The following is a 15,310-nucleotide window of genomic DNA, read 5'->3' as shown; positions in this document are numbered from 1 at the left end:
CAGCAAGAAAACTATAAAGATAACAATATTAGCATCCACACCAGCGAACAATATCGTCTGTTTATTCTGCGTCTGCCGCTTTAAATTATCAAGCTCGCAGGATTGATTCTGATTGGATGTCAATGTTTCTATCGTTTATCAGCTGGAAAAATCGTTCTGAACATGAATCTAACGATACAGTTTCTCTATGCCTTTATCGTTATAGTTTTAGTGTGGACTCTGCTATTCTTTAATATTGAGAACGATTTTTAGAACTTTATCGTTATCTTTATAGTTATCGTGCTTAGTGTGAACGGGCCTTTAGTTCAGGTTCAAGCTCATTCAATTACACAGTTGCAACTTTAGATTTTAACAATGTGTTATTAAATATTGGAATACCTAAGATTAATAAATATTCAGAAGACTTTTTCATTGGGAGTTTATGTTTACTAATGAAGCCCTAATGTAAAGTGTGAACGAACAATAAAGAATCAAAACAATTTCAAACAATATCTAGGGTATGTTGTTGTTCAGATTGAAATGTAAAAATAAAAAATGTAAAATAAATAGCCTATTAAGTTTAAATATTAATAAGCATTAATAAGGATTTGGCGCTGTGATGAACAAAACAGCAAATCCACAAATCTTAATGGCTATTTAAATACGTTTCAGAAAGTCGAGCAGCTGCTTTATTTATGGGGTTTCCAGGATAAAGGCTGCATTTTCTGCAGTTTAGCGCCATCTGCAGTCAGAGAGTGAATATACTTTAAATCTCTCACGTGTTCCCCAGTGTGCTTCTCATGTGTGCTTGTTTACATCAGAGTTGCGCACTCTTCTTTTAAGCAGCATACAGCGGTGTCATGCATTTTTACCAGTTGATGGGAAAGGTATTCTTAAAATGCATACCAAATACGGAATAATTTGTAATATATAATTATTCACAGTATTTAGAAGTGCCCACGATAGCAATACCGTGCATGTTAATTACTGCGATATATCGCATTACTGTATACAGGCACATGTCTATATGGCACTGAACAAATACTGGGCAGTTGCCATCAAAACTTCTAGTGCTAGTTCATGGTAAATGTTTATAAAGGAGGCCTCTGGTCAGCAGCGAGGCCATGATCATGAAGGATCTGCTTTGTTGGACAGGCCATGTTATACAAATGGACAGTTCCTGTATCCAGTGTCAGATTCTTTAGTCTATAAAGGCATCATGGTCATCCAAAGAAGCGTTTTAAGGATTGCATCAAAGAAAGTCTGAATTACTTTGATTTCCCTGAGGCAGAACTGGAATCCAGAGCCGAGGACAGAACCAGCTGGTGAGTAACAATCAACAGGGCCTTAAGAAAGTTTAAACAATGTCGATGAGAAACTGCCATGGCTGCCAGGCAATGCAGGAAGAAATCAGTGTTCCTGTGGCTCAGTGGTAGAGCATTGCATTATCAGCACAAAAAAAGTTGTGGGTTCTATTCTCCAAAAAAAGTGTAGCCTGAACGCACTGTAAGTCGCTTTGGATGAAAGCGTCTGCTAAATGCATAAATGTAAATGCTCTGACAGTGTCCTACTCATGCCCTTATACTGTCCTAAACTGTGCAGAGCCAGAAAAGGCCTTATCAGTCACACCACAGAGGAAGACTACACAAGAAAAGACATCATCATAACTAATGGTCAACCAAAAATGATTTAAAACGATTAGAAATTAATGTGCTGTTATACATATACATCGGGGCACTGCATTAAATTAAGGCTGCCAATAATTGTGGCAGAGTGAGAAATGTGAGAAAATAAAATTACTTTTAATTTAAGGTTAGATATTTTTCCACAGGATGTTTTGGTCATATTTACAATTAAGGGTCCCGATGTTTGTACTCTGTAGAGGGCGCGCGTGCGTCACTGCGTCACCACGCTCCAGCTCGGTTGGAGGCGGTAATGTCCCAAAAGACAGCCAATACAACTCGAGAAGAAAAAAAGGGATCGCGTTGGATGATCTCAGATCAGCTCCTAAACTACAATTATCCCTGTGTGCACGTCATCAGTCCATGAACTCGTGTGTGCCTTGCATTTAAAGCAAAAGGTTTGTATATTCACTCAGTGCATTAAAATATGCATGTGATGCAGTTCGATTAATGAATAACGTGACGTTGACACATTGCATGATTTTATTGCTCGATTGTTTTGTGAAAGGTAACTCTTGTTAACCGGCCATTCAGAGTCTATCGAAGGCTGCAATAAAATATAATTGTAAACAATAACCTGCATTTAAAATGACATTTTATTTGTTTTGTAGGTGGGAATGGAAAACCATTTTTACATTGTTATCGTCTATGCATTGATGTCTTTGCACCTATTGTTAGTCCAAGGAGCCAGACAGGGTCAAGACATAAAATGTGGAGGTATTTCAACTTTTTTAAATCTTTTATAATTAACTGTGCATATATACGTGGATATTTTTTATACCTAGAGAGCCATTGTGTATTAATTGTCTTGAAAAACCAAGAAATATTAGGAATGTAATGCACTTTCGTAAATGCATCTTCAAACTGTTTTAATAAATGATTGTGCTTTGTGATTTAAGAAGTACTTTTGATTTGCATCATGCACATGTTTTTTCTCAGCATGCAGGGCATTAGTGGATGAAATGGAGTGGGCCATATCTCAAATAGACCCCAAGAAAATGATCCAGACCGGATCATTTAGGATTAATCCTGATGGCACTCAGTCAGTTAGAGAGGTGACATATTTTAGTTTCGTAAAGACGTCATTTTTTGTTTGTTTGACTCCAACTTATAGATCTTCATGTATTTGTTGTAATGTGCTCAGGTTCCCTTTTCCCGCTCTGAGAGTCATCTGCTGGAGCTGATGGAAGAGGTTTGTGAGAAGATGAAAGATTACGGTGAGCGTGTTGACCCTGTCACCAACCGGAAGACATACGTGAGACATACGTCCCGTGATGGCACTGCCATGGACCTTTCTGATCTGGCCTTCGACTCCAGAGTCAGCTCTAGTTTAAAGTTTGCTGTGAGAATTTTTATTTGTATTTTATTTCTTATATTCAAATTTTCTGCTGATTCGATGCAATAGTTGTACACTATTTATAAAAGGCTGAAAAACATCAGAATTTCCTGATCAGTTTTAGAAATCGTCTCTCTGTACGTGTTTTTTTCTCAGTGTGAAACGATCGTTGAGCAGCATGAGGATGAACTCATTGAGTTCTTTGATCACGAGACAGACAATGTTAAAGACAAGCTCTGCAGTAAGAGGACAGGTAATGCTGTAAATATGGATGTGCCAGTAGTTTCAAACATATGAACAAGCTACATGCATTTACCTGTAATAAAAAAATGTTTCAAGCATATTTAACAATATGCACAATATGGAACTGGACCTGTATCACCAATGCATGTTTTTACTACACTGCAGATGTGATTTTCTTTAACCCCTTCCACAGATCTGTGTGACCATGCTCTGAAGATACCTCATGATGAGTTATAACATCAGCCGAACACCTCGTGACCGCTTTACCTTTGGAAAACCATGCCTTCACCTGTTCTGCTTCAGTAAACAGACTGGTTCTTCTTCCTTGAGGATGCTGAACACACAGAGTGATGTTAGGCAACACATTACATCGTGTACTTGACCCTATGGGTTACCTGTTGATATGTTCAACTCTTATTAATGGCGTTACCATCAAAACTCTCCATTGTCATTCAGTTTAAAATTAAAGCTGACTTGCTACAGCTAAACATTAGATCTCTTTATGAATCTCTCCGATGGCAGACTTTTATATTAAAATGTCTTTGGATGCACTTAGTTTTTAGTTTAGAAGATTTCGGTGTATTTATTATAAGCACAGATAAGAGCACCTCTGTAGTTCCTGGTTCTAGTGATAATAATAATAATATTGCTAATCTTAACAAATGTTTTTGATTGTGATTTGAATTGAAGCGAGTCCAGTAGACGGATTTGTAGAGGAAGAGTGTTTCAAAGACGTCCCATGCATATTTACATCTACATATTTCATATTTTCCAAAAATTTGGGGGTTTTTAGCATTATGTGTAGTGCAAACCTGGAATTTGAGCTCAGTTTTACTTTTTTTTTTTTGTGCTATTTGTTAAAACTTCAAGCAATAGGATGTACAATGCAAAATGAGTCTGACCTAAAGAAAAGTACATCTGTAATTGCTATTTTTGTAAAAATAAAACATAAAATTGTCTGAGGATGTCTTTTACAATGTATTTTGTAGTCATTTATGGATGAGCGTCTTCTTTTACATGTGAATTTTTTTTAACTATTGTTTTGTTAAGAAAGAGGCTTGTTGTATTTGTACTTGTCAAAGTCAAATTGAGCATCAGGAAAGACACAGCCGAGATTATTTAATAAACTGCTCATTTATCATAACTTCCTCTCCTGCTTTCCTCTTCCCTGCCTGATGGACCGATGGACTTCACTTTAGTTTAACTTAAGTTTAGTGCACAGAACTCAAACAGAACATTTCACTCAACAAGTCTTCTCGTTCACATTACTAGAAAAATGTGTGGAAACAGATTGCCTTACACTTAAGTTGCTCAAAACTTACAGAAAACAGATTGTTGGCACAACAATAAGATATTTGTTTAATAAAACAATTCTATCAAATCAACAATTTAACACTAAGGAAAACTGCACATACTGCATTCTGTAATAAACAATAGTACTAAACTGAAAAAAAAAAACATTTTTTTTCCCCTTTGTCCACACAAAAGCAGTATCAGTACAGTTAATCTGTAACTGTAGTCTGATTACGAGTATTATTAAAGTGTAATTTTATCTAATTACAAGTAGGCTACTCAATTTTTTGGAATCTGATTATGTAATCCAGATTACATTTAATCAAGTATTACTCATGTCTGTCTGATTTATCCGTGTATAGAAATCCATTAGTCAATGGTCATCAAGAATTATCTTATTTTAAGTTCAAGGGAACAAAATCTCTGTTAACAGAGCTGTGCACGAGCCTCTCTTCCAGCAGCTTGGTTCATATTACAGCGCAGATGCACTGGTGAATAGCTCACTATATACTGTGCACTGTTAATGGTGTAAAAACATAGCATCATTACTTCATTATCATATCCTAATGAATAAACTTCGACTAATCTATGGAGATGGGAGTATTAAAGATAAGCAAGCAGGTAAGCTTTAATTTTCAAGCAACATTGAAGGGCACTTGTTCTCTAGCAATGTTATATTTCAGACACAGCCAGAGGAAAACTGTCACTGTAAAACTAGTTATGCTCTTTTATATCTATCTCTTTGTAACCTATTAATGCTGTCAGTGAAAAACCACATGTTTGTCATTTCAGGAACTGTTGAATTCAGTATTACATAACCATTTTGGATAATTAAACAGCATTGAAATTGTCTTGTGCTCATCAAGCCTGGATTTATTTGATAAAAAAAAAAAAAAAAAACAGTATTTAAAAAGATTAATTAAATTTAAAATAAGGGTTTTCTATTTTAATATACTTTAAAATATCATTCATTTCTGTGCTGTGCAGCTGAATTTTCTGCATAATTTCTCAAGTCTTCAGTGTCATGATTTACAAATCAGTCTAATATGCTGATTTATTATCAATGTAAGAGTTGTGCTGCTTCATTTATTTATTTATTTTGTAATTTTTGGGGTTCGTTGATAAATATTAAAGTTAAAAAGAAAAGCATTTAGTCAAAATAGAGATGTTTTCTATCAATATCAATCTTTGCAATTACTGTTTCTATAAATTGAACACATTTTAATAAAAACAAATTTCTTTAAAAAAAGGGTAGTGAATAGTTACAAAAGTTATATTTTAAATAAATGCTGTTCTTTTTTTATTTGTTATCAAAGAATCACAGTTGAAAAAGTATCGCAGGTTTCCAACACTGTTAATAAATTAGCATTACATAAAGTATATTTTAAAGTATATTACATTTTTGATCAAATAAATGCAGGTTTGATGAGCATAAGTGACTTCTTGCAAAAATACAGGTGCTGGTCTATAATTAGAATATAATCAAAAAGTTGATTTATTTCACTAATTCCATTCAAAAAGTGAAACTTGTATATTATATTCATTCATTACACACAGACTGATATATTGTTAAATGTTTATTTCTTTTAATTTTGATGATTATAACTGACAACTAAGGAAAACCCCAAATTCATTATCTCAGAAAATTAGAATATAACTTAAGATCAATACAAAGAAAGGATTTTTAGAAATCTTGGTCAACTGAAAAGTATGAACATGAAAAGTATGAGCATGTACAGCACTCAATACTTAGTTGGGGCTCCTTTTGCCTGAATTACTGCAGCAGTGCGGCGTGGCATGGAGTTGATCAGTCTGTGGCACTGCTCAGGTGTTATGAGAGACCAGGTTGCTCGGATAGTGGCCTTCAGCTCTTCTGCATTCTTGGGTCTGGCATATCACATCTTACTCTTCACAAAATAAAATTCCTCTTCACTGGTTTAAGGACCATGGTTTCCCTGTTTTAATTGGCCAGCAAACTCGCCTGACCTTAACCCCATATAAAATCTATGGGGTTAAGGTCAGGCGAGTTTGCTGGCCAATTAAAACAGGGATACCATGGTCCTTAAACCAGGTACTGGTAGCTTTGGCGCAGGTGCCAAGTCCTGTTGGAAAATGAAATCTGCATCTCCATAAAGTTGATCAGCAGCAGGAAGCATGAAGTGCTCTAAAACTTCCTGGTATACGACTGTGTTGAGCTTTTTTTTTTGACTGTGGAAACTTTACACTGGACCTCAAGCAACGTGGATTGTGTGTCTCTCGTCTCCTCCTCCAGACTCTGGGACCATGATTTCCACAGGAAATGCAACATTTACTTTCATCAGAGAACATAACTGTGGAGCACTCAGCAGCAGTCCAGTCCTGTTTGTCTTTAGACGCTTCTGATGCTGTCTGATGTTCAAGAGTGTCTTGAAACAAGGAATGCGAAGCTGAAACCCATGTCTTGCATATGTCTGTGTGTAGTGGTTCTTGAAGCACTGGCTCCAGCTGCAGTCCACTCTTTGTGAATCTCCCCCACATTTTTGAATGGGTTTAGTTTCACAAACCTCTCCAGGGTGTTGTTACTCTATTTTGTGTACACTTTTTTTCTACCACATCTTTTCCTTCCCTTCGACTCTCTATTAACGTGCTTGGACACAGAGCTCTGTGAACAGCCAGCCTCTTTTGCAATAACCTTTTGTGTCTTGCCCTCCTTGTGCAAGGTGTCAATGGTCATCTTTTGGACAACTTTCTAGTCAGCAGTCTTCTCCATGATTGTGTAGCCTACAGAACTAGACTTAGAGACCATTTAAAGGCCTCTGCAGGTGTTTTGAGTATGTCAAAACACAAAGAGAGGAGATTTTAACAAGAGGCAGATTCATATAAGAAAAGACGGATGGCAACTCTAAATCAATGGTAGACTACACACACAATGGATTTGAGATCGAAGGTGTGTCTTTTGTAATGTGTACAGCAGTCAACAAACTGATTCAAAGCAGCACTCCAGCAAAGACAAAAAGTTTTTTCTTAATGCAGAGAGTCCTTTTTGTCTATATGGATTTTAAAATCCCCCAAAATAAGAGTTTTCTCAAATTTGAGGCACAGGTAAAACAAGTCTATCTTTGTTGTGAAGAAAACAAAAATAACGACTTTATTAACCAATTTGTCTCCTCTGTCTCTCCACATCACTATAGCACTATTTTAGAGAATAATAGCTGAACGCAGACAGCTCACGCTCTTCTGTGTCAGCCGCGCCACAATGATACGTTTTCTGCGTCTATTTACTCTTTGATTTGAACGAAAACAGTGCATCCTTGTGGCGCGGCTATTTTAAACTGTGTTCCAAAGACGAACAAAGCTTTTACCGGTTTGGAACGACATGGGGGTAAGTGATTAATGACAAAATGTTCATTTTGGGATGGAGTATCCCTTACAGGACATGCAGGAGGAATCCACACCAGCATCAACCTCAGGGTACAGGGCAGCAAGAGAGTTGGGTCCAGCAGCAAATACTCAAAAATTAAATCAATAATCCAATGGGTGAAGCATAAGTCCACATCACAATAAAGTAAAACAACACGAAAAGTCTTCAAAGGCTCCAAAACCATTCACACAGAAGCATCAATAGTTCAGACAAACAAACGAGAGAAGGGAACGGCAACCAAAACGCTGCAGCGTTCCCCTTTGAACATTCAGTGCTTTAGACACTATTTCATCTAATCTTGTGCAATGTTTGGCAATGTCCTATCAGCAAAGCATAAAAAAACAAGGAAAAAAAGGTGAAACAAACCTTCAATATTTTTTTTCATCCTTTTTATTTATATATCAGAATTTTCTGGCAAAAGATCTGCACAAAAAAAAAGGTGTAATGGTTGCATGTTTTCAGTGTTTTATGATTACATTTTCTGACAGCTTCTTTTTATTTGGCTTTTCTGTGATGGACAACAGTCACAATGGTATTTACTGTAAACTGTTCTGGAGTGGGTCTCATGTGGAACATCAGATTTTTTTAGGAACCCAAAAAGCTCTTTCTTATCAAACTGTGATCATTGATGACATAGTTTCACATTTCTGCCTGGGAAAATCCTCAGCTGTTAAGCTCTTACTTTTCAAACTCATCACAGGACACTTATCTAATTTTCATGGAAATGTGTCAGCCTTGCCGTATAATGTTCAAAACTTCTGGGGTCTATAACTTACAGATCTTGACAGCTGCTGGCTCTCTTTCCATTTTTCTCATCTGCTTGTTGGTGTACCTCTTTTTTGGTTTCATTTACCTGCTAAGGCTTATTTTAGAAGACAACCCTGGCATTTTAATAATTAACTGAATGTTCATGTTGAAACTGATCATCAAATGTTGACTAACAATCAGAAGTTGGACTAGAAAAACTACAATAGCTTAGTGTGTTCATTCTGGAGAGTTTAAAACAAGAAAAAACAGGAACTGATCAATACCTCAAAACACATGTGATTTTACAAGACCTGACAATCCATAGAGTTAAACAAATATATATATATATATATATATATATATATATATGAAAGCATTAAGCTCAAAGTTTAGCAATGCATGTCTTCAAATGAGACATGACAAATAGCTGCTGACATCCATCATTAAATGATCACTGTATGCTGATTCATGATCGAACAAAATCATCTTTTGACCGTTCGCCGTGTCTCCTTGCCGTTGCTTACGGAGCTTCCTCCCACACCTGGACTTGGTGTCGACCGGTTTCCGTTCCCACTACTTGCTCGTCCACCCGGCTGTGCATTAGTAGAGTTGCCAGAGCCTTGAGAATTCACCCCATTTCCATTGGGGGTGTCATTCCCTTCAAAGAGTAAAACAATGTATGTGGACCAGCATATTGAAAGAATATATAACATAAACTAGGAACCCTGAAGGATTTATAATTCTTATAAAAGTTCAGGCTAGTGGCAGAAAGCAGATGTTGCCGTATATAACTCTACCTGCAGGTGCACCAGCGCTGCTGTTCGTGTTGCTCTGGTCATTGAGTCCCTGATGGGCAACAAGAAAAACAAAAAACTATTACCATGACCCACAGTTTTAAATAAGGATTTGATTAATTATTAATGCAGAAATCCATCTAGACATACCGTTTTATTCATCTGGGCCAAATATTCAGGATTTGGCTCACTAAAGTTTGGCACCTCTGAATACACCATGCAGAATCTTACAAATTGGATACAAAACGTTAATATTTTGGGCAAGATTAAGTTTAATACATACTGTATATACCATATTTTTGTCAATTTGTGTATATTGGGTCTCATTCATGAAAGACGAGCAGAACGAATTTTTGTTTAAATCGCGTGTAAAGTGGTTTTGGCGTAAATTTTCGGATTCATTAAAACGTTCGTATTTTCCAAATGTTAGTTGGTACGAAAGAAATCTACACCTGCTCCCAGCCACGCGTAAATAGTGCGTTTAACGTCTGAACTTTTTGCTCATTAATACGGCTGCATTTTAATTCACCTTAATCGGGTACATATTTACACAGCATTTTGAAAAAAATATTAGATATATTAATTACATATGGTTTTTCTTTTAACTTTTATTATGAGAGCCAGTAATAGGATCTGTAATATGCTGCCAAACTTCCTTTTTTAGGACCTGATACGCCACTATGTACGCTTGAAAATTAAATGGCGTTTTAAATGAACTTCTGATAATAAAACTTCAATTTCTGCAGCTGAGAAATGTTTGTTTTTCAGTCGCTTTTGAGAAGACATGTTGAAATCCTTCGTTTGGTGTCATAATATGATGCTAATATATAGTTGTCAGTCGGATTTAAAGGGAGGGATTTATGGTAATTGAGAGTGAGCGTGCACGCGCGTCCCATTTACGACTGATTGGAATTCATTAACACACACACATTTCACTATCACATCTGACGTTTACGAAGTTTTTGTGAATCAGGAGAAGAGTTTTCGGGAAGTTCTCTTTACGCGCAAATCACTCAGATATTTACTCGTATATTTACGAATGTTTCATGAATGAGACCCATTGTCTGTATTTTTCATAGTGATATTATAGTTTTTTTTTTTATTTTTTTATGCAAAACATTTGATATTGAAATAACTATACTGCCATGATAACTATAATGATAACTATACTGCTATTAACAAAAAATGAAGGATTAAATAATAACTTACTCTCCGATCTTCTGTAGTTCACCTCCTCTTCCAGTGTACAGCGTCAAGCAGCCTTTAAAAACTGAGGCATAACTGCGGCAAAATACACATATACTGTAAATAGTTCTGTAGACTGTAAACTTTTAGTCTCGTATAACAACAGTTTTAGTGATATTTACTATCAAATGATAAAACTGTTCACTATTGTTATAAACAATAATAGAAACAGTCGAATTAATCGAATGTTTATATTATTGCAGAATGAATGTGTGTTATGAGAAAGCAAACGTCTGCTGGACTTTGATCAAACACAGTCTCACCCTTTGGTCAGTCTGATGATGTCACCAGCCTGGATGAGGCCACCGACTTCATCCCAAACCGAAATACTGATGCTGCCCGTCTTGTCAGCCACTTTACATGTGCGCACCTCATGGCCGTCTTTGGTCTTCGTCACTCGTCCTTGAATGAGAAGAAATGATCACTTACAGTAAAAAACAAAACTATGATATTCCCATGTACATTAGATGTTTGTGTTACATCATATGTTGTTAAATTAATGTTTATTGCATTATTTTAGAGTCATGTTTTCACCACCTGTATAATGCTGGTTGTCATAATATTATAATAGATTATTTTAAAACAAACAGTAATGTGGTATATTAATGCTATTTCAGTTAATAATATATAGAGTTACTGTAAATTACAGAATTTTTTACTGTAAAACTCTGGGATCCACATCTGCAGTTAAATTTCATAGATTTTTGATTTATACTATATTACTTAATATACTTAAACATGTTTTAAAAAGTAACTAATTGTCGATGCCAAATGAAGACAAAAAGTGCACAAACTCAAAGGAGTACCATGCGTACATGATGAATATGAAAATATTAAAGCACAAGGATATAAAAGCTACTATACATGCATTAATCCATTAGATGCAATCCATTTATTCTTGAAATTCAACAGTGTGGGACTGCTACTGCTGGTTCACTGTATGATAAAATGCTTTTGGTTTTCCTAATATGTGGGTCACTAAATAATCTGCAAAATAATTATGTTACTGAAGTGTAATTATTATCATTGTGTCTTTCTTTAGTTCTTCCACTTTCATGTAATGTGTTGTTCGGCCACCTGTTTCCAACACGATGAAGATGACGTTGAGATTCTTGAGTCCAGGTTTAATGTCCTTCACATGAGTCTCTGTGCTCATGATCAGTCTTCTTCTGCCCAAATCCTGCAAGACCTGATACACAACATGTCAGTCCACATCTGATGCATCTGCACTCACTTTTTCAAATGACATGTAATGTCGTGTACTAATTAACGATGCATGTATGCAAATATTTTTTTTTTTGTCAAACTAATGTTAATTTCAATGTGACGACACATGCACGTGCAACACTGACAGCTGATCAACAATCCTGCAGATTTTCAAAGCAGGAAACTAATGCAAACACTTACTGGTTAGCTCTGAGCTATGGCCGCACTGACTGTTTTCTGTTTTAATAGTAGCCTACTGTTTCTCGTCATCTGCAGCACTTTGTGTGAATAATCCTGAACAGACTCACTGCTCGCGATCTTGTTTAGGCGCTGAATGTTTTGACCACAGACTGCTGTCAATCATCACGGTGAACGTGGACATTCAACTACCGCTTACAGTGGTTGACGTTGTTGTTGTTTTTTTCGCTAAAACGTCATGACGCAATGTTTTCCGTACGTAATGACGCCATTATCCGCACGTATACGACCTGCACAACATATGAATAATTTGACAGATGAATTATCAGCAAATGAAATGTGAAAAATGTGTCAAACTTATGCGAAAATGATGACGTTTTTACAGCTACGCTTTTAGAGGTTTGATCTGTAACGTTACAGTCCTTCTTGTGAACTTTATGTAATTCAGATGCGCGTTAATCCACATACTATAGATATCTAAACTGCACTTAACGCGTTAAAACGGGGCATTTAATCCCTCATTCATTTGGTTCGAGTGAATTTGCGACTTTTTAAGGTAAGATCTATTAAAATAAGTATCAAATTAGAAATGTCATTAATTAGAGCAACTCGGGAATTTATTAATTTATTTGAAACATTACTTTTTTCAAGTCCATCAAACGAATTTATCGATGTTGTATGCTTTATGCGTTAAAATAGCATTAACATGGTAATACCATGTTTCTTGTTTCTGTGTTTTGCTCCTCTACTGTGGTTGTACAGTAACTTTCAGCACAGTGTAAATTAGTGCAGCTTACTGTAATTATTATCATGTGGAAATGACGATCTTGTAACACACCAAAGACTGGGCTACTGCAGTTTGCCACACAAAAAAGCATCATTGTATAATATAATTTATTTCTAAGTAGCTAGGCTAGTTGTACAGTACGGTCTCATTATGTATATTGACCTTTTTCCGTCCTCTTTTCTCAGGCCGAGGGACTTAAGACTTACAAAATGACCACAGAATCTGCTTTAGAAAATGAGATTAGCCCCGTTGACTTCATTCAGCTGCAAGAGTATATAGAGTGTGAGTATCTTTCATAAACCACCATCAATAACATTATGATAAACATTCACTGACTCAGAATATATATCTTGTTGTTCTATTATCAAAGTTACATTACATTTACATTTATTCATTTAGCAGACGCTTTTATCCAAAGCGACTTGAAGACAGTGGAAGCAATCAAAAACAACAAAAAGAGCAATGATATATAAGTGCTATAACAAGTCTCAGTTAGGTTAACACAGTACACGTAGCATGGGATTTTTATACACACACACACACACACACACACACACACATAATAAATGAAAAGGAAATAGAAATTAAAAAAAGAAATTAAAAAGGTAGGTAGATTTTTTTTAAGAATAGAATTAGAATAGTGAGTGTTAAAGTTAGAGGGTCAAATAAAGATGGAAGAGATGTGTTTTAAGCCGATTCTTGAAGATGGCTAAGGACTCGGATTGAGTTGGGGAGGTCATTCCACCAGAAGGGAACATTTAATTTAAAAGTGACTTTGTGCTTCTTTGGGATGACACAATCAAGAGACGTTCACTTGCAGAACGCAACCTTCTAGAGGCACATAAGTCTGAAGTAATGAATTCAGGTAAATGGGTGCAGAGCCAGTGGTAGTTTTGTAGGCAAATATCAATGCCTTGAATTTTATGCGAGCAGCTATTGGAAGCCAGTGCAAATTGATAAACAGAGGTGTGACGTGTATTCTTTTTGGCTCATTAAAAATTAATCTGAATTAATTGTAAAGGTTTGATAGAATTGGCTGGAAGACCTGTCAAGAGAGCATTGCAATAGTCCAGCCACAGAACAAGAGCTTGAACAAGGAGTTGTGCAGCATGTTCCCAAAGAAAGGGCTTGATCTTCTTGATATTGAATAAAGCAAATCTGTAGGATCGGACGGTTTTATCAATGTGGTCTGAGAAAATCAGCTGATCAAGAAGAATTTAGAAGATTAAGTTAAGAAGAACATTCTAAATTAAAGCTTAAATAAGGTTTTCATTATTTATTTGTTTGTTTAAATTTTCTTTTTTTTCTTCTTCCTGGTTTTGAATTTCCTAGACAGCAGGATAAAGGTGAAAGATGCGATGAAGGAATTTCACGCTGGTGGAAAGCTGGTCCATCACAGGTTTGGAGATGTAAGCTTGACCGTAACTTTCCGCTGGCTCCCCAATAGTTCATTTGTCAATGAAAAATATAATCATCACGTTAAAAATTATATGAGAAGCTTGGGGGGTTACTGTTTGATATTTAGCCAGATAGTTTACTCTCTGAATGAATAAATCATTCAATTAGTCAGCAAATTCATTCATTCATTCCTCATGTTGTTCCAAACCTGCATAACTTTCTTTCTTCTGATTCTGGTCTGTTCTTGCCCATACACTGAAAGTCAGTGGGGTCCAACACAACATTATCACAGGTTTGGAAAGACATGACAGTCTCTCAGTCGGTAAATGTGTGGTATGACACATTCTCTTCACATTTTCCTCACTAAAGCACATAGATGCTGCAGGATTTTCTCTGTTCCTCAAGACTTATCTTGAGGTAGAAGATTTCCCAGCTGATCTCTGCCGGCGTCTCTACTGGTATTTCCAAAGATCTGAGCAGTGTTGTCCTGACCAAAGTCCTCACACCACAGACGGTTAGCTGCTTCATTTTTAACAAGTCACATTGAACTACATTATTTCAGTAAATGTTGCAAAATATACTTGTGTATTGTCTAACCTCTTCACTTTAACACTTCATAAGAGATCGAATGCCTTGTTTACATACAGTATACGTGTCAAGTGCACGAGGCAAGATGATAATATTCTACGGCACATGCACTTTTTTAATGTTATGAAAAAATGCCATACCTGACAGTGCTATTTTTAGGGAAAATAATATGCATTTATCATTTAAAAGGTACAATCAGTGACAGTGTGCAAGCATCTGCATCTGTGACTCCCTTCTGTATTATAATTATTTCTGTGCTGGTGCCACTGTTGCCTTCTGCATGAGTCCACAAAACGTTTTGCAGACAAAAATATATTTATAGTAGATAACTGTGTTCTTAACTGTCATTAAATGGCGCAAAAAAAAAAGAAATTCATTGTGGGTTTTCACTGCAAAAAAAAGACAAATGACATA

At 36.1% G+C, this 15,310-nt stretch overlaps 3 protein-coding genes across 5 annotated transcripts in view; 2 read left to right on the top strand and 1 right to left on the bottom strand.

Annotated features, from left to right (window-relative positions):
• Positions 1 to 1,905: 1,905 nt before the first annotated feature.
• Positions 1,906 to 4,384, top strand: LOC113054898 (protein canopy homolog 2-like). 2 transcript variants are annotated; one of them, XM_026220674.1, is made up of 6 exons: positions 1,906 to 2,059; positions 2,273 to 2,378; positions 2,601 to 2,716; positions 2,806 to 3,003; positions 3,154 to 3,250; positions 3,434 to 4,384. In XM_026220674.1, the coding sequence occupies exons 2-6, from the start codon at positions 2,279 to 2,281 to the stop codon at positions 3,475 to 3,477; spliced, it is 555 nt and encodes a 184-aa protein (XP_026076459.1). In that variant the 5' UTR covers positions 1,906 to 2,059; positions 2,273 to 2,278; the 3' UTR covers positions 3,478 to 4,384. The 2 variants fall into 2 exon arrangements, with proteins under 2 accessions (XP_026076459.1, XP_026076460.1); XM_026220675.1 differs by lacking the exon at positions 1,906 to 2,059 and adding an exon at positions 2,079 to 2,169.
• Positions 4,385 to 8,300: 3,916 nt separating this feature from the next.
• LOC113054895 (SOSS complex subunit B1-A-like) lies at positions 8,301 to 12,349 on the bottom strand. 2 transcript variants are annotated; one of them, XM_026220672.1, is made up of 7 exons: positions 12,234 to 12,349; positions 11,797 to 11,908; positions 10,983 to 11,121; positions 10,684 to 10,755; positions 9,625 to 9,700; positions 9,478 to 9,526; positions 8,301 to 9,338 (listed from the first exon to the last, which is right to left on the bottom strand). In XM_026220672.1, exons 2-7 carry the CDS (start codon positions 11,873 to 11,875, stop codon positions 9,163 to 9,165), a joined length of 591 nt encoding a protein of 196 aa, XP_026076457.1. In that variant the 5' UTR covers positions 11,876 to 11,908; positions 12,234 to 12,349; the 3' UTR covers positions 8,301 to 9,162. The 2 variants fall into 2 exon arrangements, with proteins under 2 accessions (XP_026076457.1, XP_026076456.1); XM_026220671.1 differs by having other exon boundaries at positions 12,127 to 12,331.
• A 57-nt stretch (positions 12,350 to 12,406) lies between these two features.
• dgkab (diacylglycerol kinase, alpha b) overlaps positions 12,407 to 15,310 on the top strand; it is a 28,601-nt gene continuing 25,697 nt past the window's right edge. The window contains exons 1-4 of the mRNA XM_026220673.1: positions 12,407 to 12,679; positions 13,096 to 13,192; positions 14,243 to 14,319; positions 14,678 to 14,822. Coding sequence (XP_026076458.1) covers positions 13,120 to 13,192; positions 14,243 to 14,319; positions 14,678 to 14,822 — 295 coding nt within the window. The 5' untranslated portion in view covers positions 12,407 to 12,679; positions 13,096 to 13,119. The remainder of the gene's footprint in view (positions 12,680 to 13,095; positions 13,193 to 14,242; positions 14,320 to 14,677; positions 14,823 to 15,310) is intronic.

The sequence above is a fragment of the Carassius auratus genome, chromosome 36, assembly GCF_003368295.1.
Source record: "Carassius auratus strain Wakin chromosome 36, ASM336829v1, whole genome shotgun sequence".
Classification (NCBI taxonomy): domain Eukaryota; kingdom Metazoa; phylum Chordata; class Actinopteri; order Cypriniformes; family Cyprinidae; genus Carassius; species Carassius auratus.
The sequence above is the reverse complement of the archived record's forward strand: the minus strand, read 5'-3'. Positions and strand labels throughout refer to the sequence as shown.